Source organism: Cydia amplana, chromosome 14 (genome assembly GCF_948474715.1).
Source record: "Cydia amplana chromosome 14, ilCydAmpl1.1, whole genome shotgun sequence".
Classification (NCBI taxonomy): Eukaryota; Metazoa; Arthropoda; class Insecta; order Lepidoptera; family Tortricidae; genus Cydia; species Cydia amplana.
Genome location: NC_086082.1, coordinates 6,380,600 through 6,405,955, shown reverse-complemented (window position 1 = coordinate 6,405,955; position 25,356 = coordinate 6,380,600). Strand labels below are relative to the sequence as shown.

General features: G+C 38.9%; 2 protein-coding genes across 2 annotated transcripts in view; one reads left to right on the top strand and one right to left on the bottom strand.

The window, feature by feature from the left end:
* Positions 1-1,173: 1,173 nt before the first annotated feature.
* LOC134654029 (runt-related transcription factor 1-like) overlaps positions 1,174-25,356 on the top strand; it is a 50,304-nt gene continuing 26,121 nt past the window's right edge. The window contains exons 1-3 of the mRNA XM_063509418.1: positions 1,174-1,591; positions 15,224-15,547; positions 16,222-16,438. Of these exons, the coding sequence (XP_063365488.1) occupies positions 15,368-15,547; positions 16,222-16,438 (397 nt within the window). The 5' untranslated portion in view covers positions 1,174-1,591; positions 15,224-15,367. The remainder of the gene's footprint in view (positions 1,592-15,223; positions 15,548-16,221; positions 16,439-25,356) is intronic.
* LOC134654278 (uncharacterized protein K02A2.6-like) lies at positions 9,542-13,838 on the bottom strand. Its single transcript, XM_063509744.1, has one exon. The coding sequence runs from the start codon at positions 13,664-13,666 to the stop codon at positions 9,542-9,544; it is 4,125 nt and encodes a 1,374-aa protein (XP_063365814.1). The 5' UTR covers positions 13,667-13,838.

The following is a 25,356-nucleotide window of genomic DNA, read 5'->3' as shown; positions in this document are numbered from 1 at the left end:
AAGTATAGAACTTATTCGTGAAATAAGATAACTAGAGTAAACTATACTAATGCCCCTTGCTAAATACTTTGCTTCTTCAGCCTTATTTCGAGTAGGTAACTAACAGGTACTGTTATACTAACATAGAGGCCAAAACCTGTACGGCTACCATCAGTTTGGCACTGACATAAACGCCGTCGAGAACGTAATTTACTTTCTATGCATCTCGCTCGTACTCGCATATTAGTGCAAACGAGATGTATAGAAAGTAAATTACGTTCTCGATAGCGTAAATGTCAGTTTTGATACTGTCAGTGAGTCATGGTACGGGCTCTGTACTTTTAATGCTAACCATTAGGTAGTTTACCTATCTTGTTTTTAAAATGACATAGTTACTTATTATAGAGCCAATCATTGTGGCTCGACCATCTTTTGAAGTTGTTTTTCCATCCCGTTACGCAGGCGACAATGGGCCCGATTCGGATTTTGTAATAGACATCTATTAGATATCTTTTAGACATCGCCAAGATACGATAACGATATGTTTAAGATCTAACCTGCCAAATTTGACATTTCCGCGATTCTGCAGATACTCTTGAACGATTTCCACAAGATATTACTTAGAGATCTAATTCACATCTAATAGATATCTCACACGATCTATCGTAAAAGTGACATTGGTTGCCCGAATTGCGGTGCAAAAGAGGACTAGTTGAAATATAAACTATAACGTATCTAGAATGGATCTAGTACGTGTCGTCTCTTGTGAATATCTTGAAGTTCGAATACGGCAGAATGTCCCGTTTGATCCAAGAATTGCCATGTTATTTTAATTTTAAAGCAAAATCTACGAAATTATTATTGCAATTAAAATATTTTAATGGATTAAAAATTAAACTATTTAAGAGTAAAGGGCACTGATTATCAGTCCGCCGGACGATATCGGCCTGTCAGTTAGAACAAAAAGTTGACAGTTCCGAACAACTGACAGGCTGATATCGTCCCTTAAGGTTTACTCGCAATTAACCGCTGTTTTTTAGTAAATTTATATGCAATTGGAAGTGACGTCCAAATTTTAAAATGGATCTACTTCACTATACTAGTGTTAGACGACTAACGTTTGTTTGTTAAAAATACAAATGAAAATCTAGAATTTTAATAGCAATTACGAACTTAGTTTTTCTTAGAGTGTTCCTTTGATAACGTACGTACAGTCAACGTCAAAAGTATCAAACTATGTGTAATTTATTTATAGTGAAGTTTCAAGTTTCTAAAGTGTATAGATGATCTATGCTACCGACTGTACTTACGGCGTCATGTGCAAGGTACGTCTTGCCCAACTATCTCTTTTAATACTTATTTCTATCCTACCCCACGCACACAGGCGCAATGTCCCCCCGTCTTCCCGTGTACACACCACGTCTGTGTGGGTGGACTTCTTTCGGGGTGGGTCTGTGTGCGAATTTCTTTCGAGACGTAATAAGGGGACCGTTTCTTTCCCGCTAAGGTATTAATGTCGACCACGGTTCGGCGGCGGACGCGCGCCTTCGCGGTTGCAACTTTTTGCAGTGCTTGTGTTTTTATTATTGTGGCTAAGGATTTTCTGATCCAGGTAAATTATAATTAAAAAAAAGTTTAAAAATAAATGTTTTTCTAAGTTGTGTTCGACTGTAAGGGTATTAATTGTAAAGTTTGCAAGTGTTGGAAGTTGGGTAAGGCGCGCGACCGCAGGCTCATTAGCCCGGGCGCACACTGGCGATTAAACTTCGCAGATAAGGCTCACGTGATAAACCGCTTTCTCTAAGTAATTACAACTTTCATTTGTATGTGATTATGTTTAATTTTATTTAAAGTGTTTTTATTGTAAATCAGTATAGTTAGTTGTATAATAATACATCGAATTCGTATTTATAAAGAAACTTTTTTAGATTTTTTTTGGATGTACAATTGTACATATGCATGCAATTGGTAATGAATGTTATCCGGAAAGGATTTTTAAGGTTTTTGGTTGTTCCAAGTTATATATTTTTATTGTTTTTCAAAGCGAATAGTTTCGCATGAAGGGAAAATATTCTATCGTTTGCACATCACACTTACAAACTTAAATAAAATTCTTTATTATATAGACGCCCTTAAAAATGTACTATGTGTTTAAATCATATTTATAAAAAAGTTTAATATTTAGTACTTAAAAGATAGAATATTTCAAAATAAATATTTTCCTATTAAACTAAAAATCTATGAATTTGCATTAAAATCCCTGCCAGATTTCTGTGATTTTTTTTTTATAAAATACATATCAAAACACGGACTAATACAAAAAATATTATGCTGCCGTTAACACAAGTATTAAATAACAAGGTAGATAACCAATCGTAACTCATAGAACACCTCCACAGAGCGGACTTTGGCGGGAAGTTGTTAAAAAGCGAGACAACTGCCATTAACGGCAACTTTACCTGTAATTGCCGTGAAACGATGTAGGCGCCAATTTGGAAGAAAATGTTCGTGGTGTTATACGAAACAAGTCAATAAATATACAACTCTGATATGTTTTTTTGATAAATATGATGTATTTATTTGAAATTTGTAGTAAAGTTTACAGTTTAATTTTCGTATGATATTTTTTTTGCATTAATTATGTCAATATCAATACATAAAATGACCATCCATCCATTGTGTGTGTGTGTGTGTTGTGTATATGGTTTATTGTATGTATGGTATGATTGATTTTGTCATTATCGTTACCTATTTATTAAAAAAAGTATACGTTATAGTAATATAATTTTACAGTACATATGGCCCTATTTTCCCGCACTAGTGCATAAAATAGCAGTTTAAAGGGCCATATGTACTGTAAAACGTTGTACGATACACGTGCGAATAGGTAATTAGCAACTCGTGTCGATTTAAAACACTCCCTTCGGTCGTGTTTTAATTTATCGCCACTCGTTTCGAATTTCCTCTTTTCCGCACTTGTATCGTAAATAACTATTGAAAACCAAGCCATCCTTATACTTTGTTTCATCTTTATTTTGTTATTTAATGTATTAAACGGTATACACTTTATTACATTTATCTAAAACTTTCTGAGCTTAAATATTAAACAACTGAAAAAAATAAAACCTTATCCAAAATTTTGCTAGCATATAAAATTTAGGAAGCACAACAAGTCATGCAAAACTAATAATAAACCCTGTCAATCCGATCTAAAATCAATAACGCGATTTAATTTTAATTCGCACTGTGATAACGACGGAGGGGAGGCCGTGTAAGATAATTCCTTCATCGGGTTCACATTTTACCTTCTTAACCATATCTGCTTTAAGTACACTTGAAAAATCATTCAATTATACACCTTATGCTGTGAAAATACGGTGCGTAATTGAATGGTTTTTAAAAGGTCGTTAAGACAAATTAGATTTACGCGGCAGCATTGTTCACGCGCCCCGACTTGTTGTTTTCGCGACGTTTGAATTTCGAACATTCAATGTTTTGAATTTGGAAGTCGGTAGAAGATAAATGAAGAAGCTGATGTGTACATACCTTTATTCATAGGTACAGTCGTACGAAAAACACGCACAAAAGGACTTATATAGCTTACAGTGTAAAATTTAAGCGGTGAATATCTTGATCATGATAAAAAAAAATAAGAAGATTTCGTGTGAACAATTATGTTTGATACATCAGCTTTTATTGCTGACAATATTCATTCAAGCACACACTAACAAGTACCTACCTTATAGGGTCATTGCGCTAGTTTCCGTCCACTTGACATATTAGCAAATAATATACAGTGGAATCCGTTTATTATGACTCCGCCTATACTGACCAACCGCTTACTATGACGTAATTACTGTGCGAAGTTTGGTTTTCATATACAATTCTTAGTGACAAAGTCGGATAAGATGACTTCGCTTATAGTGACAAACCGCTTACTATGACCTATAAATCCTATTTTAACGAAATTATGTCCGGTTATACTGACACGTTCGCTGGTTTTCGTGATCGTCCCCACGTCTTTCCCTGCGTGGCATGTAAGTTGTTTTAGGTTTGATTCTCAGTGACAAGTTGATAATTGGTCAGGTTATTAAAACTAATTTCTTACAAAGGAATTCGAGATTAATTCGGAAAAATTACTGTAATTAATGTACTTGATATTTAATTTGCTACTTAATATAATTTTTGTGTAGATAGATATATTGTTTAGACATTAAAGTTTGCAATAAGTCCAAATTTGTGCAGCAATGTAGCTTTATATTCAAATTTCGTTAAGTGGACGAAAACTAGAGCTGGACGAAAACTAACGCACCTACCCTACCTTTGGCATAGTTATCGTTAATATTAAAACACAAATATACAATTTTAAACATCACGTAGACCCGCGCGTGTTTTAAGAGTGCTTTACCCTAATGCAGTGTTATTAATTATTAAACTCAAATGCAAAGACCTGAATGTACTGGACTAATAGGGCTAACTTTTATTAGAAATTATATTGAAATACCGTCAATATCGTTCTAAATTAACAGGTATTTATTTATAAATATAGGTTTTTATTAAGAATAAAAATTTGAATTTTAAGAGTACCTAATTAAATTTGTTTAAGCTTGGTTTCGTGTAAAATAAAAACACTTCTCATATAATTGAACCTTAAGTGATGATAACACTCATTTGCATCACATTTACTTCCTTGTTAAATACATAATTAAACTGCATGATAAACGCTGTCAATGTTTATGAGGCTTCCTTAGAAATGTTTTTATACCACTGGTGGGCTTCGTCAGTTTTTCTTTAATATATGACATCTATTTCAGTTTATACTCCATATAAATTAATATAAAAATAATGGATTATGTATAATGAACACATTCACTGCCAGCAACCCGCTAGGCGAGTTCTCAGTGTCAGTGCCTTGCTTTTCACTACATAATATAATGGTTTTCCCCGTATCGGCTACGCTCTCAACGCGTAGCTCGCGCTGGCACTGAATGTGTTATATTATATAGTGACAGTGTCATTATTCATTATCTGAGTGTGAATGGCAATGTTCTCTCTAGTTGTACATATACTAATGTCGTTGCGCGTTAGCAGATTTATGTGTATTATGATATGAAGATGCGTTTTACGGGGTTATAGCGGCAGTGGAAGGGTTAGGGGAGCCGGGATGTGCTTTTTATACCTCTACTTTAATTATGTTGATAGCTTATGTTTTTAATTGGCTAATTGATATCGTGTAAGCGGTGGTGGCCGGGTGGATATGACGCCCGACTTTTAACCCGGAGGTCGCGGGTTCAAATCCTGGCTCGTACCAATGAGTTTTTCGGAACTTATGTACGAAATATCATTTGATATTTACTACTAGCTTTTCGGTGAAGGAAAATATCGTGAGGAAACCTGCATACATCTGCGAAGAAATTCAAAGGTGCATGTGAAGTCCCCAATCCGCATTGGGCTAGCGTGGGGACTATAGCCCAAGCCCTCTCGCGCATAAGAGGAGGCCTGTGCCCAGCAGTGGGATGTATATAGGCTGAAATTATTATTATTAATTGATATCGTTTAGAAGAAGAGGAAGTCAAAGTCTATTAATTTATGGTTTTACTTGTAGGTCCGCTGAAACCAACAATATTTTAGTGGACGAAGTAAGCAAATATTTAGTAATTGACTGCAAGACATTTTGATAAAGTTATAATATTTGTACAAACAATGTTTAAATCTACCTACTATAATCTGGTAAATACATATTTAGATTCTTTTGAAAAAAGATTTTTACCCATAAGTACAAATATCCAAATCGTAATATTTAATAAAAGCTTTATACCTAAAATAATAAAAACACATCCTTATTTGGCTTATATTTTGAAAGTCGGTTGATGGAGCTGTTTTAAGAGGCCACTGGACGACATCGCGGCCTGTCAGTTAGAACAAAAAGTTGACAGTTCCGAACAACTGACAGGCTGATATCGTCCGGCGGACTGATAATCAGTGGGCCCCTTTATAGAGTAAATTGTAATTGATTTCGGGATCTAAAGCCAAGCCAGCAGCCAGTTTTAGCCAACAGTAACAGCGAAATGCCAGGTTTCATGCTTATGACAGCTATGTGAATCCATTTCTTCTGCGATGCTGTATTTCCTGGATCCCTAAACTTTTAGGTCCATCCACTATATTCCTGTTTGCTTGCTATAGCTCGCTGTCACTTGCGTTAGGCGAATACTCGAAGTGATGAGAATACTTCCTGTACGGCTACCATTAGTTTGGCACTGACATAAACGCCGTCGAGAACGTAATTTACTTTCTATACATCTCGCTCGTACTCGCATATTTATGCAAACGAGGTGTATAGAAGTAAATTACGTTCTCGATAGCGTAAATGTCAGTTTTGACACTGTCAGTGACTCGTGGTACGGGCTTGAAATGTAAAACCACTAGCTGGCTTCGGGTAGGGTATAGCTTCTAATAAATGACGTCGCCCGCATTCCTCGCATTCTTATTTAACTGGCGGATTGCGATCTTGTTTATGCGCCGGGGTGTTTTTAAGATTAAAAGTTTTAATCTCTGGTTAGGGGAGTGCCTTACTGTTTTTTATACGGTCGATTAAATAAATTCACCAGTGTAACCATACCTATGGGCTATGGAATTTTTCAACGTTACGATAAACTTTTGAGAGATTTGTCACTAATTATACCGCGTATAATACACGATTTTCGCAAAATTGTATTCGGTGATACCTCACAATATTATATACTTATATTTGCGATTACAAATAGAGGGAATAAAAAATATTGTATAGACAAATATGAGTCAAATACTATAATCACATACCTAATACCGCTGCGCCTGTAGTGGCTACAGTTTTATCCTGCGGCGATAGTACGGTCGCATTTCTATCGCTTGTCACGTTCTAACAAGTGTGTAAGTGCGAAAGTGACGGGCATAGTGACAGGCGACAAAAATAGAACCATACTGCGCCCGCTGATATGTTACAGTTCTCCCCTACATTTCCTCAGATAAAATAACTAGCCCTTGGCGTCAAACACACTCCGAATTCAGATCGTGTGCCACAATCAGGACATCCGGTGTCCGTCTTGCGTCCAAGACGCCATTTGAATATCACCTAGGGTGGGCCCGTCGGATATTACATTTGCTAACCCATTTGTAACCGTCACTGGCCGTACGATCATTATCCTTGTATCCCCGGGGACGTGGCCCTTAGGAATTTGTCCCTTTGCACCATTGATTCCCTTCTCTTTAAAATTGGTCCGATAATCGATGTTATTGGGAATGGTAGGGCGGAATTTTTTATTAGTCGTGCAGATGTGACGCGAATGTGTGATTGACTAAATCAGGGGCTCACAATGTATTTTGCGTCGAGCCTTCATTGAAAAATATTCGTATCCCCTTTAATTCTTCTGGTCGTACAATCCCAAGAAAATTTTTACTTTCGTGCTAAGTTTTCTATGTGCCATCTCACAGTTTCAACTTCGGGAGCACGCATTGCAGAAAGCGAGTAAGGTCAGTGAAAAGTGAGAAAGTCGAACGTAAAAAAATAGATATAGGAATTGTAGTGTAATCTAACAACATCCTATTCTTCAGTCTGTACGTTCCATTGCTGGGCACAGGGTTCCAGTTAGGTATTATTTCATTTTGAAGGACTAAACTTTCCAAAGACAAGCCTAAAGATACAAATTACCTACATAATATGATATAAGTTTGCCTTGGCATAATAAGGTATCAAAGTAACCGGCATGATTTGAAACAAAACAAGGTTGTTATTGTTTATTGTTACGTTTAATAGTACATTACAAATCTAGGGAGGTGAATTCGTGAATGCTCTAGATCGCAGGTGTTTGTGTATAAATATGCAATCTGGGGCTTTACGAATTATACCGCCCGTGGTTTGTCTAAAGTTTTACGACTTGCCTTGGCCGGGCCTAGGGTGACATAAATATCATTACGTTTAGCGTGGATCTACCTTTTTTGGAGCCAGTTATTGATTACATGTGTAAGTAGGTAATCTAATCAAGTTTTGAGTTTTATCAGTAAACTTTCATCAAACTCCCGATCTATTCAACTGTACGAACATCAAGACAGACATGTAACAGCCAGTAAAGGGTGTAACGAGCTCTTGCACTCGCACGATGGCAACCCCGCAACCCTACAAGCTTTATTATTTACGACTGAGCCCTTTATATGTTTTACGCTAAGATTTTATTGCGATCGTATTCATGAGCCCAATGTTCACCGGAATCACGATTGTGTTTTGTTTTGATTTCGTAAACGTTCTAGGGATGTGAAAAGTTTAATTTTGATTAGTGTTAAGCAGATATACACCTAGTTGGTCAAACCAATTTGTCAGTAAATAAGAACCAAAAAAACTGTAGGTACTCATCCTTTTCTTTTGGGTGCTAGTACTAGTGTAAGACAAAGATAGTGAAATGAAGTCAATGTATGAAATGAGACAGTCCTTGAAAGTGATACTACCTACTACTAAATACATGTAAGTTTCGCAATTAATTATAGCTACGGGAATAATCTGTATGTACGGGAGTATTCTCCTTAAGTAAGTATGCAGTAAAAATACTTGTTGCCACATAACAGTCATGACTTCATAACCTATCTCTAGCTAAGACCTCCCTCATAACTTATCAATAAGAACTGCAGTATTATAGACAATTTGTCTAAACCTTTACGACAAAGAGTAAACAGGGCGACATGTTACCCTACCGGAATTAGGTTTAACATAACGATCGACATATCGACGACCGCGCTATTCGAAAACGTCTTATCCTCTAAATATGCTGCTATCATTCATATTATAATGTTGCGTTCGCCTCAGAAAAACCAGCATAAATGTGTCGTTGAGATACGCAAAAATAGTATATTCAGAGATCACTTATAAACTGGTTAGAATAAGATTGTAAATCGCCTGCGTAAGACGCTTTGGGAACTTAAGACATTCTCAAAAGGAGTATGTTATCGACAACTGAATTTGAAAGAGGAAGTGCCTATAAAGTGGATTGTGGGGAGTTACGGCGTTTTAGATGCGAGAGATAAAGCGTCGTAACGGCCTATTTGCGCCCCCGGCAAGGGGTGTAAGTATTATCGCCGGTGTGTTAACCTTAGTCTCAAGAAATACGAGTACGTATCTATTATGTAGGTAACTAGGTACTGGAAGGGTCCTTCAGGAAGGTATGTCCAGGAGCAGCAATGAAACACCGAGCTAGCTCAATCGCGTGTATTTCGGAACTGACATACCAATATGTTTAACCACCCTCTAATCGGCGCATGTAAACTTAAGTCTACCCTATATTACATATATAACACCCCCCTTCTTAATTTATACTAACAATCTTAACTATTAGAGGTAACATAACAATTAACCTATGAAAACAATATAGTTAAGAGTGGTAACTACTTAAGAGCAAAGAATTACATTTTAACAACACATGTAATAAGTTTGTCTCATTTACTTACGTATGTACTACTAACTAAATAGGTATCTATTAGGTATATAAAGAAAAACAAAGTAAACAATAATTATGAAATATTAACCAGGATATTTAATTTAATCTATTTCGAAACCAAAACGTACAGGTGGTTTCCTAATGCGTTTCAAGTCTGGGGCCGGGGCTAGTGTCAATGCGGGCTCGGCAGGCGGCGCTAGCGGCGCGGGCGCGGGCGCCGGCGGCGGCGCGGGCCCCGCGGGGGCGGGCGCGGGTGCGGCCGGGGAGCGCGGCGGCGGCACCGACGCGACGTCGGGTGACACCTGCGGGGTGCTATCTGACGGAATCGAGCTTGGCCAACAATACACTATTCGCGACTTTAATTGATCTAAGTGTCTACTACATGTGGTACCGTTTTCCTTTGTCACTACGAAATTACGAGAACCCGTTACTTTTGATACTGTTCCCGGTACCCACTTATCCCTCGCGTTAAATTCTTGAATCCATACTGGGTCCCCTTCGCTCATTTGTTTAGGTAGAATACCTCCTGCTGATTCGATCTGTTTCTGTTGAGCGCGATGTACTCTCTTTTCTACTGCACTGGTAGGCTTTAATTGGTCCAATCTAGAACGAAGCGGTCGTTTCTGTAGTAACATAGCCGGAGTTTCTCCCGTGGTACCTTGCTCACAGTTACGGTAATTCAGTAAGTAAGTTTGTAATGTTTCCTCTACGTCTTGATTTTCTCTTATAGCTTTTTTTATAGCTCTTTTACACAATTTAACTGCACCTTCTGCGGCCCCATTGGATGCTGGGTGGTATGGCGCTGTAAATGTATGTGTTATTCCATTTAATCTCATAAATTCATCCATCTCTTGACTTGTGAACGGCGGCCCGTTATCTGACACGACCTCCTTTGGCAGTCCGAACCTCGCGAAAGTCTCCCGTAACACCTTAATTACTGCCTTTGCCGTTGTCCTGGTCATTAGGAAAGCCTCAATCCATTTGGTGGTTGAGTCGATCAAAATAAAAAAAGTTCTACCTTCATAAGGTCCCAGAAAGTCCACATGAAGCCTGCTCCAGGGCTCCGAATAGTACGGCCAGGGTTGAGATTTAACTCGGGGTGGTGCAGAAGCCTCCACAGCGCATATAGCGCAGTTTCGACTCATCGCTTCTATATCACGATCAATATTTGGCCACCAAACGAAACTACGAGCCACACTCTTCATCTTGACCATACCTTGGTGACTGCTGTGTAATTCCTTTAAAATATAGGCTCTTACGTCTTCTGGAATGACCATGCGATAACCCCACATTACACAGCCACCTTCGACATACAGTTCCTGCCTTCTGGAGAAAAATGGTTTTAATTCTTCGCTAGTACAAGATGCTGGCCACCCTCCTCTAATGTATGTAAGTACTTGCCTTAAAATTAAATTTTTCTCCGTCGCTTTCTGGACGTCCTGGCTAGTAATGGGCAAAAAGTTTTGTACGAAATTCAGATACGTTATTTCCTCACTGGTCTGATTACTATCGGGTCTGTGCGGCGGTAGTCGGGAGAGGGCGTCAGCTCCATTTTTAGTAGTGTGCACATACTCAATATCATATTGATAGCCTCCTAAAATAATTGCCCATCTTTGCATGCGACTGGCCGCCATCACCGGTATCCCGGCTTTGTCTCCGAATATCGTCACCAAAGGCTTGTGGTCGGTCCTCAAAACGAATTTGCGGCCGTACAAATATTGGTGGAATTTCTTTACTCCATAAATAATGGCAAGGCCCTCTTTTTCTATCTGTGAGTATGCCTTCTCCGCGCTGTTCAATACTCTCGAAGCGTAGGCTATGGGGCGCTCCGTACCATCCGGCCATGCATGTGATATCACGGCGGCCACGCCCACGCTGCTCGCATCTGTCGTCAGAATCAGCGGGAGGTCTGGCGAGTAGTGGGCCAGCACCTCACTGGAAGCCAACAATCGTTTGACCTTATTAAAAGCCTCCTGACAAGATTGAACCCATTCAAATTTAACATTTTTCTTTAGCAACTCATATAGGGGTGTCAGTATTGTGCTAATATTTCTCACAAATTTCGCATAGTACATCGCCATTCCAAGAAAAGAACGTAACTCGGACACGTTACTAGGCGTTGTTACATTCAAAATATCCCTAACCTTCTTGGGACAGGTGTGGAGTCCTTCTTTATCAACTACATAACCTAAATAGGTAATTGAATTGGCCAGGAAAGAACATTTATCTTTTTTAATCTTTAACCCGTATTTTTCCAGCCTCTCAAACACCTTATATAGGTTTTCTATGTGTTCCTTGTCATTTACGCCCGTGATGACTACATCATCTAGGAACACACCCACTTTCGGCAAATCTGCAAACATCTGTTCTAGAATCCTTTGGAAAATGCCTGGACTCGAGGATAAACCGTAAATCAACCGGTTGTATTTAAATAAACCTTTGTGCGTATTAATCACAGTGTATTTGGCCGTATCGTCTAGCACCAATTGCGCATATGCTTGAGAGAGGTCAATTTTGCTAAATTTTACACCTCCATGCAACTTTGTAAACAAATCCTCGACCCTAGGCAAAGGAAAACGGTCCACATCTAAATGTTTATTAAGACTTATCTTGTAATCTCCGCAGATGCGTATAGTTCCGTCAGACTTGACCACCGGTACGATAGGTGTCGCCCACTCGGAGGTCTCGACGGGCGTGATGACGCCGTCGCGCTCCAGCCGCTCCAGCTCGCGCTCCACCGGCTCGCGCAGCGCGTACGCCAGGGGGCGCGCGCGCAGGAACACGGGATGCGCGTCCGGCCGCACTCGCAGTGACACTAGCCCGCCGTTGTACCTCCCCAGGCCCTCCGAGAACACATTCTTAAACCTGGAACTGAAATTTGACAGATTAAAGTCTTTCGATGTTTTTACATAATTAATCGAGTCTGACTCGAACAAACCCCTAATAATTCCTAACTCAACTAACCATTGCCTGCCTAGTAAATTAGTTTTACCATCCTCTATAACAAACAAATCGAGCGGCATTGAGCGATCCTTATACTTAATTAGTGGCTTCAATCTACCTAACGGACGAACTTTCTCCCCCGAATAATATCTCAATATTAGATGACCCGGTTTTAGCTCACAATTAGAAAAATATTTTTCATAAACGTTTGGACTAATACAACTTATAGCACTACCCGTGTCAATCTCCATCTTAATATCGTGATTGTTTACATTGAGGGTCACATAATACGGTTTATATTTACTGAAATTATCTTCTTTAACAAATGAAAGATTTACCTCTAAGTCATATGTTTCGTCTTCCGAATACTCATCCTCCACGTAGTTAACCTTTGTCAACCTGGGGCACATTTTTTTCAAGTGTCCGTCTTGATTACAAACACGGCATACATAAAGTCGAAATTTGCACGTCTGAGCCGCATGCGCACCTCCACACGCTGAGCACGTCCCGTGTCCTTGTCCTAATTGCGCGCGGTTACCGTCAGCTGATCTCGACGTCACCGGTCCCCGGTAACTATTGTTCGGCCGCTGTCCGTTCGGCCTCCATCGGTTAACTTCGTTGCTAACTACTTTGGTTTGCTCGTCGCGTTTCGGATAACTTCGGTTGTTCCGTAATGGCGTCTTGAAACTGGAATGTTTGTCGTTGCTTATAGAAAAACATGGCGCCGTGGCGTCATTTGCTGATGACCGACCTCGACTTTCTACCGCTGCCGCATTAACCTCCGCTGCCTCCATCGCTATCGCCAATCCCTTAGCCTTAGCAAACTTCAGGTCTTTTTCCGTAAATAATCGCAGACGAATAGTCTCACTATACAATCCGCATACAAATTGATCTCGCAAGCTGTCATCCAACCACGTACCAAAATCGCAATATTTAGTTAACTTTTGCAAGTCCGCTATAAAATCCGCTATAGATTCATTTTTCGACTGCTTGCGTTGACGAAACTTATATCTTTCCGCTAAAACACTCGGCCGCGGCTGCAGATGATTTGACATAAGTTTGACAAGTTCATTGTAGGTTTTTTCTGATGGCTTAGTTGGGGTACACAAGGTCACTAATAAATCGTAGCTATCTGCTCCCATCGCGGTAATTAATAATGGTACTTTGCGGTCATCTTGCACATCGTTTACTATAAAATACTGCTCCAGCCTGTCTATATACGACGCCCAATTATCCTTGTGCCGATCAAACGCGTCCATCTTGCCCACCGGCATTTTTGCCATTCTGTTCGCACAAGATATCACTCAACCACGTTCGCGCACTCGCTGATTCGATCACGACTCGTCGCCAGATTATTATGTAGGTAACTAGGTACTGGAAGGGTCCTTCAGGAAGGTATGTCCAGGAGCAGCAATGAAACACCGAGCTAGCTCAATCGCGTGTATTTCGGAACTGACATACCAATATGTTTAACCACCCTCTAATCGGCGCATGTAAACTTAAGTCTACCCTATATTACATATATAACAGTATCCATTCTATTTGGACTTGTGAGAATGACTTATTTATGTTTATTTTTTTGGCCACAACGAAATAAGTAGGTAAACAGAACCACTGTGGAGTGTTTTGTTTAAATAAATTTAATTAAAAATAGCCGTGTATACATATTTGTGCCAAATCGTTCGTCTACAATTTCGATTTGTCTTGAAAGAGACAAACATCAAAGGGGCATATGGAATAAAGTTTCACTTAACCAACCGTGGCAAAGGGAGCACTATGTAGGTATATACCTACTTATTTCCATAAACGACTTTGATATGCGTCGAGTAAATATAAATTGGTAGAAAAGGTTGTACACATGTCCTTCATTTATATTAAACATTATGCATGTATGAATTGTATGATACCTATATAGGTATAGTATATACTTTCGTTGTTATTTTCTTTAAATTCTATGATATTATTTACAGAATAAAATTTGACGCTATCCAAATGTACGACGTAATAATTTACACACTAAATCTAAAGACAGAACCTGATTATTATAAACACTTTGCTTGGTTGTTTCTGTTGCTGAGTGTACAACTTCTTCATATACCTAAATATTTCTCACTGATTGAGATTAGAAATCAGTGAAATCACCTAAATACGTCTTTTCGGGGCTACGATCGCTTTATCAATAAGAAAAAATATTTGTATAAAATAATCTTCATATTCTCTTTTTCTGCGAGCATGTTGGTAAGCAAATAATGCGTATAGATATTGCGTATTGCGTATACAGTAACAATCCCGCGCGGAAGTGGGCCCGGCTAGTTCGATTGTCAAAGCAAATTGCGCTTCAAAACGCGTTCACTTTCATGTTTTCCCTTTTCGTGCGATGTCTGTGAAAAATGGGATAGTTAGGGACGTATGCGGCCGGGAGGAATGTAGCTTTTTTAACACGTTTTTGTGCTTCGTTTTTAACTTGCAACTATCCATAAGTATTTCAAATTGACTCTGTTTAGGTGAACCTACACTGTAAGTATCCTAATACCTAAACATAATGTCAAAATGGCATGGTAAGCACTTATGAAATGAAATGAAAACCTAGAATATTGGTTGAAGAAAAGAGAATTTGAAATTTCAAGAATTTCACTTTATTCTTTTTGGCTGAAGTGAATAATTTAGGTATCTGCCGAGTACTTACTCCCGATATATCCCATAATCTTAATATATCCCGAGTATACCTAAATTAGAGTTTGCGTTTTTCCATTTGTATTTTCCATTTTTGTTTTTGTTCCCCGTTTTTCTCATTTTTGCTAATAGGTACCTACATTCTAATTCAAAACATTTTATTACAGGTCTGGCCATTTAAAATGTCTGCGCCATCGATACTACACCGGCAAACTGAAGCCGATTTCAGCACGAGGTTCTTTACATCGGACATGTGACAGATCATGTGCTCATAGACAAGTGAATGTGCAGAACAATAAAGTGTTTAGACGATGCATTTATCGAGTGAAGTGACGTCGACCACGAGCGGGTTGGGACATGAGGCGCCGTCGTCTAGTTATGGGGCGTTGCCCAGCCAGCCTTTGACGGCTGAGCTGCTAGCTGAACGGACGCTGGAAGGCCTTCTGGCTGATCATCCTGGCGAGCTGGTCAAGACTGGCAGTCCGCATGTGGTATGTTATGTGGTTAAGATGATTAATTTATTGGGAAAAATGTCGAGGAGGGCAGGTTGAGGTATAAGTCGCCATCTTCTAATTATAGAGCGATATACCGATTCAGCAGTGGATAGCTGAGCGGACGCTGGAGGGCTTTCTGTCTGTGCTTTCTGACCAGGAGAGCTGGTTAACACTGGTAGTCCGCATGTGGTAAGTAATGTTAAACCCACAATTAAAAATAGGCGAACGAAGCATTGGTGTTCCCCCTAATGATAAAACGACTGGTCTGCTACTCGTAGTAGTTCATCCGAGCGAGATCCACTTTTATTAAGTAATAGGTACCTATTTGTTTGATTTTTCCGTTATAGGTCTGTTAAGTGAATTGGGTTACCTGACGCTACATATCATGCTATTCAGTAGGATTTAAATAGAAAATAATAGAAATTTATTAAGTACCTGACTGAATACTTTATTATTATATTGTCAAATTTTGTGAGAACCCTTGTATGATAAGTTGATAAGCGCAATAAACGCATGTTCAAAAAAATATTTTTATTGACAAAAAACAAGGGGTTATTCCCACTAGTTACCACCAAGCTGTTACCAGTGGTAACTACTGGGAATTTTTCTCCCACCTCTTACCAAAGATACATTTTCTGATGTTTTACCAACTAACCATTCTCTTCTCCCAGGTTTGCACAGTCCTGCCACCACACTGGCGCTCCAACAAAACCCTCCCCGTGGCCTTCAAGGTGGTGGCCCTTGGCGACGTTGGTGACGGCACCCTGGTCACGGTCCGAGCGGGGAACGATGAGAACTGCTCCGCGGAGCTGCGGAACTGCACGGCGGTGATGAAGAACCAGGTCGCCAAGTTCAATGACCTGAGGTTCGTTGGGAGGAGTGGGAGGGGTGAGTGAGAATTACATTCATTGTCTACTCGTAGCAGTAGTTTTCTTGGTGAGCCCTTAAAATGGCGATAGAATCCTGATCACAGTGCAAGCAGGAAACGATTGAAACTGCTTCACAACGGGACGAATTAGTTGTATGACAGTTACATGAACCTAGTCGCAAGTTCTCAATAGTCAGAATGGTATTTAATCTATGATCGGAACAGTAGTGGCGAGCTAGACTTTATTTAATAGTGACTTACCTATCTAATAGGTCACCTGCAAAAAAGGATGTGTAGGTACGTATCGATTTGTTTGTACCTATTATACAATATTTATTAAGGTTGAATAGGTTTCCCAGCAAACATTTTTGGTCAATATTCCGAGAAAGGCACCTATTTTAGGTCGCACAATTTAGGTGACCAAAATGAGGCACCTCGAATCGACGTCGAGTCGACGTCGAGTCGACATAAATGGGGAAAAAAGCACGTGCCGGCGACGTATTTATTAACGGCAATTTGGTGATTACAACCATTAGGTCAACATTAGGTCATGTTTCCGACGTGGATTCGACGTCGCCACGACGTGCCGCGTTAACTAAATGTACTAATTTGGTAATCTTTACCACCTTTAGACGTGGTGGTGACATATTTTTTACCATATAATTACTCTGCGAGGCAATGTTTAGATGAGACGCGATGATGAGAAAAAGAGACACAAACATTACGCTTATATATTCTTTTCACTCAGAAACAAAATGTCTGACAAGAAAACAACTTTGCTTTGCAATGATAATGGCGGCCACTAAGTCATGTAAAATAATTTACTTAGGCCGATTACGCAGATGAAGAACGATGAAATCTAGTGCGCACAAAATTTTTTCGTGCAGTATGTTAGGTTTACATACAAAACTATCGATGGGCTCTTGAAATATGTAAGTTTTCAACATTTTATAAAATCAAAATGCATATATTTGCTTGTAATTGAGTGTTGTAATTGAATATTTGTGTGTGTGAGTGTATTGACTCGATCAAAAATATTGTTTTATTTTGAATATTAGCAATATAAAGTACCGTGCGATGGCACCATTCAAGATATAACAACTTAAATTATGCAATTTAATATTTTGCATCCCGTTATAATGAAAGAAAATGGCGGCACAACCTTATGGTATTGATAGTACTTTACAAGTGTTTTTAACTATATGGTAACATTTACCTAAAATTTGTATCTAAATCGACATAAAATCGACGACCTAAAGGTCTGCGTATAAGAAATAATTACGTCGCAAATACACCTAAAATGTCATATTAGTACATTTGACCTATTGGTCTGAGTTTGAAGTTAATTTTACCTAGTATTTCGACTTATTTTTAACCATTATGTCCCTGACTTCATGGTCCCCGTATAAGAAATAATTACGTAGCATATACAGCCTAAAATGCCTTATTAGTAGATTTGACCTATTGGTCAGGTTTCTAAGTGAATTTTACCTAATAATTCGACTTATTTTCAACCATTAAGTCCGTGACTTCATGGTCCCCGTATAAGAAATAATTACGTCGCAAATACACCTAAAATGCCTTATTAGTAGATTTGACCTATTGGTCAGGTTTCAAGGTAAATTTTACCTAATATTTCGCCTTATTTTCAACCCGTAAGTCCCTGACTTCATGGTCTATTTATGAAGTGAAATTTACGTTTTATTGTCCCTATATTTTGACTTTGAAGTAAAAGTGTACAATACGTAAAATAATTGGTGACTTAGGACGTAATTTTTACTTAAATTGGTAAAATCTTCTTCGAGCCTAGGAAAAAATACTTAAAATGTTTGCTGGGTTAGGATACCGAACGGTTTGTTTGGCATACCGAATTTACAATCCTCTTCAATCAAAAAAGAAGGCATGGTACACGTTACCTGTTATAAATAATTACCTACTTACTCTTTGAGCAACCTCATCTATCAAGCTCTTTACAGATTTATCTCAGATCAATTACCCCATTGACTTAATATCGCGCAAAGAGAGCCCGTTCAAATATTCACCAGCCTGGCGCTGCGGGCTTTGTCTTGAGTGCTTACTTAGGGGAGGTTTTTTAGGAGTACCTACATGTCTGTATTATGGTAAACATTCATATTTGTTTGTATAGGAATCGGGTTTAAGATGCGAATTCTCTTGAGTTTTAAATCGTTGAATTTTGAATGTAAATTTAGAAATTTCTCGAAAGCTCAATAATTTATGAATGACTTAGTAGTAAAAAGTTATTATTTTGCTTCTCTTTCTATAATACTATTGATCCAAGGATTTATCTCTAACGGTCTAGCATGAGTTGCGTTCTCGCATGCATCTGGCGCGACTTCAAGTATGGCCTCGCGCGCGAGAACGCAACTCATGCTAGACCGCCTGCTATTTATCAAGATGCTGAACTCCATTTTCAAAAGTTATGAATCTTTTTTAGGTTCAAAAATAGTGTACCTGTCGAAATAAAAAGAACCGACCAATGTAATTAGCTAACAACAAAGTTTCACTTTTTTGGATGGGAATCGAATTTTTCAATTTCCAAGAATTTTTCAAGCTTTTTGGAAACTTCCCGCAACTCGCACATCTGTAATGCCAATGGTTTACAGTGTACCTACCAACTAACAGACTGTGAAACAATGCCGCTGCCGTGGGTTAATGCGCGGTCAGCCGCCGGTGCCGGTGTGACGCGAGTCGCGGCACTTCTACAGATTCCCGACGGCTAAGAATTGGAGCCAGCCACCGTTTAACTCAACACACATTTAACACACATTTACATTTTATTTGCTTTACAGACATTTGGTATTTTAGTGCAGGTTTTCTAGTTGAAGGCTGGCACTAAATCTACGAGTGGTTTCAAAAATTAATGTTTACTTACTGAGCAAATTAGGTAGGTATGTAGAATGTCATGCAGCCAAAACTCAAACCTTACGAACTGTTAAATGGTATAAATATTCTTTGTACATAATTATGGGTATGGGTCCAACCTCATTAAAGATGCTTCGATTTAGTGCTCTCGACAGTCTCGACTACTTTATTTTTATCATTTGGCAGCCATTTTCAGGGAATAAGTTAAAAAAAAGTTTTGAAACCAAGCTTGAGTCGAAAATAAATCCCCCTTTCCATAATCACGGATACGAGTATGTGTACTTAATGTTGCTAACCGTTGTGCAATTGGTATAATTGCCATAATCGGTTAAGTCGAGTGGAGTGCGGTCAACTGCCCTTTGCATTTGTACTGCTTCGTAAACGGATCACTACGAGACTGTAAAATGTACCTACTTTAGTGATACATTAATTCGTATTTTATACAGGCAATGTTTTAATGCAACACATACTGGTCATGAACTCACGCTTATCGCATCGATACCTAACGATGACAGAGTATAGGTACCTACGTTAACTTGTGACACCACGAGACAGTAAGAGAAGAGTGTCTTATCTAGATGTCTTTATTTTTTCATAAATTTGCACCCTGTCGGAAGCCCGTGTTGATCGAAGTTTGCAATGCACCTAATCTTATTAGCAAATCACAGTCAAATTCAACTGTTGACTAAATTATCAAATCTCGATAAAATAATAGATAGATAGATAGATTTTTATTGGTATTAATCATACACTGTCAGTTACATATTTAACAATAATTCGTTACAAATGATAATTAATAGATTTAGATTCATATGTCAATAATTACAAAAAAAAAAGTACATAGCTGTAAATTAAATAATGTCAACAATTCCATAATTCAACTTCATTAAGAGATTAATAACAATAACATACTGGATTTAATTCAAATGACAATACAATTACACATCTTATCTAATCTAATATACCATGGGAACTTGATCACATTAAATTCTCCAGGAACTCATTTACCGTGTAGTAGGCCATTTTAGTACAATACATTTTGACCTTTCTGACGTTTCCTGCAGTAATGCAGTCGACTGCAGCGCGACATACAGCCGCAAATGTCAAAATCTCAGTTTTAGCGGCAGCAGTGTATTGGTGCTGGTGTAGCCTGAACCGCACGGTACCTTAACAAAGCATTGTGTAACTAGATTGAAATAAGATATTTCTGTATTAATAGCTGAAATACTTACTACTTATTACTATCTCGTCGAGTCCATCGATCAATCCAGAACAACGGAAAGCGCAAACTGAAACTTTAGGGTCGCAAACAGCCGAACTCATATTCAAATAGTGCACTAACGAAGGGGCAAGTTGTAAGAAATACTCGGATGGGGGCAGGTTGTCTGCTCGTACAGGCTAGCGAGCGTGGGTGAGTCTAATATTAGGTACCAATGTATCGCGACCTTGAGATCAAAACAAAGGTGATTGCCTGTGTAAAGTCTGAGCGAATGTTGGTGACGTTTATTCGGCTCCGTACATAATGCGGTAATAATTCAGTTCTTTACATGTTCGTGTATTCACATACCACAAAACATATGACGAAGTATACAGCAAAATTCTACTATCAAACACGGGAGCACGATTTTCTTAGAGTTTACACATCTCATATACTTACCTAATCAATGAATCTTTGGATCTTTGGATCTTTGGAGGTAGTGGATTATGTGCACAGGAAATCTAGTTGAAAACTTCCGGACTGTCGATCGGCTGTCGCGTTTACTTATTTACGCAGCGTACTACGTAGGCGAACAACACGCGAACGCGAAGCGAAGCGACGCGGCGCGGGGTGAATCAATCCTTTGATACCTATAGAAGTGTCCTACGTGGGCGATCTCGTTGCGAACGCGAACGCCTTGGGCCCGCCGCGCTTCGCGTTCGCGAGTCGTTCGCTTAAGTAAGACGCAGCGTTAGTCTAATTCCCTGGAGTTGGACCTGTAAGTTGCAGCATAGGCAGCTGCTTTGGTAAAAATCAAAGCAGATAATCACCGAGTCGGGTTCATCTAATCATAATATCGACCGAAAGATGCTCACTGCTGGACATTGACCTCTCTCAATGATGTGCTCACTGCTGTGTGCATTGCTCGACGCGTGTGGTTATTTGTAACCCTTCTTAGGGCATCTTAGAAACGAAAGAAAATATTACGGAAGAACATAATGACATTTAGCAGACAGGGTACTAGCACTGCCGCTGGTGGTCAAATTGGAGACGGAGGATCACTGGCAGCCCATCTCGCTTGCAAAAATATAATACAGCGCGATTGCTATAATAATAAGATTAATTTGGTAAGTTGAGCTGAACTCGACCATACTCGGTCAGTTGAGCCAGTTCTCGGTAAGCATTGGGAACGTCACCCAAAATGTTAGTTTAGGCGTGCTATCACAATTAGGGATCTCGTCAGTTTAACTTGTAATCTTAAGTGATGTACGCAGTTATGTGAAGTGGGATTGCTGTTTTGTAGATATTATAAATTAAGTTTATCACACTGAAAAAGTGTAGTCGCAGAATTGCTGCTCATTTCATGAGAAATTAAAAACAGATGAAAGACATTTGTGTATAATACTTAATTAACAAACTTGAACGCATGTCAGTTAAGGACACAGAATAACTAATAGTACTACCGTTAAGGAACACATTAGTTATCTGGGCATTGTCGCACAATTTCGGCAGCCGACTTACTTGTATTTTTTTGTCACAATATGTGCCGCCATTGGTTTTAGTTCCACATCACAAAATTCATGAACTAATCTATTATATTTCGAACGTTACAGTTATATTTCGAAATTCTCCTGTTAGATTTTAAATTATTCTCACGTCTTACTTCTAATTCATTCATTTTTGCGTCGCTGCGAAAGATGAGACTCGAAAGAAACAGGTGAGAGTGCGCAAAAAATGTTTAATTGTGATCGACACGTGCCAGAAAAAACACGGTCTCCCCAGGCAACACAATAAAAATGCTCATTAACATTTCCTTAAACAAACAAAAGCTTTCTGGTAGCACACGGAAAAAACCAATATAGCCCAGAGCGGCTAAAGTGGAAAAGAAGTTAAGAGGTGTCTATTTGTCACGTTCCTTCCTGAATAACGCTCTGCTTTCCAATTAAGGGTAAGCGTTCTCTTTGTTTATCTTAAATTGCGAGAAAATCTCACTCAAATTATCGAGTGAAAAGACAAAGGGGAGATCGGTGCCCCGCGAACATAACTTTTGTTTCGTTCTGGGATAAAAAGTTGGCTATCTGATGCCGAGGGACGGGGCGCGGGGAATTTTTAATAAGCGAAAAATTTAATGAGGGCCCCCAACGTTTTTTGCTTCGGTTTGCCGTGTCAGCGGGGAGCGGACAGCCTTCACTTTCATTTAGCTTGGAATTATTAATTACATAAAAGTTTCCATTCTAACAAACCGAATTGATGATTAAAATAATAGGGTAAGTTGGGGCAAGTTCGAGGGAACATTTTATCTTTTCATAGACACGAGTCGATATTTATTTTTCATGTTGTAATTAAAAATTCGCTTTTAATTCATTAGATGCAAGTTAGGTACAATTTTTTAAGTAACTAGTATGTAATAATGTCCTAAACTATTTCGACTTCAGTAATAAAGTCAGACTGTCACACTGTCATTCCATTTTTGTCCTTCACACAACCTCATAAAATTACATACAAATATTCAATTGAAAGAATCAAAGATTGAAATTTTAATTTCGCATTTAACTAGCGATCCGTCCTGCCTTATTATGCCTTGGTGCAGTAAGAGCCCAATTTACCGCACCAGTAGTCAAGGAGTGACATCTGCTAATCGATTGATTGACCCCCGCCTTCGAGTCGCGATAAAAAATACACCCTCACCCTGCCCCCACACGCGTCTTTAATTGGCTGACATTAGATTTAAAGTGTACTTTTTAAATGTTTCCAAAAATATCACACAAGGTCGCGTTTTATGAAGCTACAAATTATTTGTTTTCAGGTGGAAAATGTCTTTACACGCACTTGACCAATGGCTATTAGCGTTTTTTCAATAACAATTGCGGCTTCAGACTGATTTGGCTTGAAAACTATCAATCTGTACACATGTTGCTGTTATTAAGCTTCATAATTATTTTATTCATGAATACATATCCAATTAAAATTTTATTGCAAACTCTTGGAGCAAAGATGTAACACTGATACCTGCGCGCTGCGTTCTTGGTCTAAGCCTGCGTTAGACTAGATATATCCGGTGATAGAAAGTTAAAAGTTTTTCCTTTAACTTCGTCTACAGTTTTCTATTCACTCTAGTTTTATCTATTACTATTACTATTAGTAGTTGTTACTTTGTAACTTTTTGTTTGTAAAAAAAAATCTGCAATTTTGATTACTTGTGCGATCAAAAAAAAACCGGCCAAGTGCGAGTCGGACTCACGCACGGAGGGTTCCGCACCATCAACAAAAAATAGAGCAAAACAAGCAAAAAAGCGGTCACCCATCCAAGTACTGACCCCGCCCGACGTTGCTTAACTTCGGTCAAAAATCACGTTTGTTGTATGGGAGCCCCACTTAAATCTTTATTTTATTCTGTTTTTAGTATTTGTTGTTATAGCGGCAACAGAAATACATCATCTGTGAAAATTTCAACTGTCTAGCTATCACGGTTCGTGAGATACAGCCTGGTGACAGACGGACGGACGGACGGACGGACGGACGGACGGACGGACAGCGGAGTCTTAGTAATAGGGTCCCGTTTTTACCCTTTGGGTACGGAACCCTAAAAATATCACTACATTTTACACGCATCGTCTGCAACCAGTACAATGCCTCCTCTACGTCTTTTCGAGAATATGAAGCTGCTTACCAACTATATCATACTACTCAATCCTCCTTATTACTAAAAGCGGAGAGTTCAAAACTCTTTAGTCAAAGTGCAAGTTGCACCTGTGTCTGCGCCCTCCCTTGAAGGTGAAATTATTTTTGTAAAAGCCGTGGCGAAAAAGATCTCCGCCTCACCTTTCGTTATTAACTGGAGCCCCTTTGATACAGTTCACTCGGCCCTTCGCTGAACTAATGATTTTAAATTAGCCTTGTTATTTCAAAACATCTCGGCGGATATGTTGTGGGGTGTTTTTGCACTTTTGGACGCTGTTATATTAAGGCTGTATTATAATCAAATACATATTTGATAACTTTGGTATCATATTATTTCATTTAAAAGGAGTCGTACATCATTTCGACTCGGACACTTGGTAGAATATTTACGCACTTACAACTTTTTGTATTTTTTTGATCTAACTTACTTTTAGAGTACGTAAGTAAGTACCTATTAATAGTCGATTTGTAAATAGCTGTGATTTACACATTACTGGTGACCGGTGCAACACAATGCCTTTCGTCGATATCTTAGTGAGTAATATATTCTTTGGTCGATATCCACCTATTTGCCATAGGTACCTACCAGCCTACTTTTCCTTAAAGCAGAAGACAGGCCAAAACATTCATTACAATTTTAATAAATTTAAAAGAGGAACTATGGGGGTGCAAAAAATTCATAAAGCAAATTGAGATGAGCGAAACGGAAGCACTCACTTAGCTAACATCAGAGAGGGACAAACTCACTTTCTTTACAGTTTAGCCCGTCTTTTTCGGGTTGTTCTCTTTCCGTTTTTAATTATTGAACCACTCATTCCTAATTATTGTTATTAGCGCTGGGGAGAGTGGCGAAAATTGAGGGTCTCGGTAATATTGACCGCTTGGCTTGAGGTGCTTCCCTGGAGACGTTATTAATTGCCCTCACTTTTGACTTTCTTGTTCTTTTGACGCTTCAATAAACTCGGATTTTACGACGCTGCTTGTATTGGCCACGTTTTATTGTGGAGGGGACTTTATGCTTAAAATTGTATATCTGTGTGTGTGTCATACGTGCATGTGTAGTCAATTGGTTAATATCCCTAATGCGTATCGGGCTGTTTTATATCCAAATTGGCGCTCTCGCAAATCCCCAATAAGCCCGTGAAACCCAGATCAAAGGAGCAGGCAGCCATTACG

What these genes read in the sequence shown, in the direction of transcription:
- LOC134654278 (XM_063509744.1), bottom strand. Translation starts at nt 13,666, where the DNA reads ATGGCAAAAATGCCGGTGGGCAAGATGGACGCGTTTGATCGGCACAAG.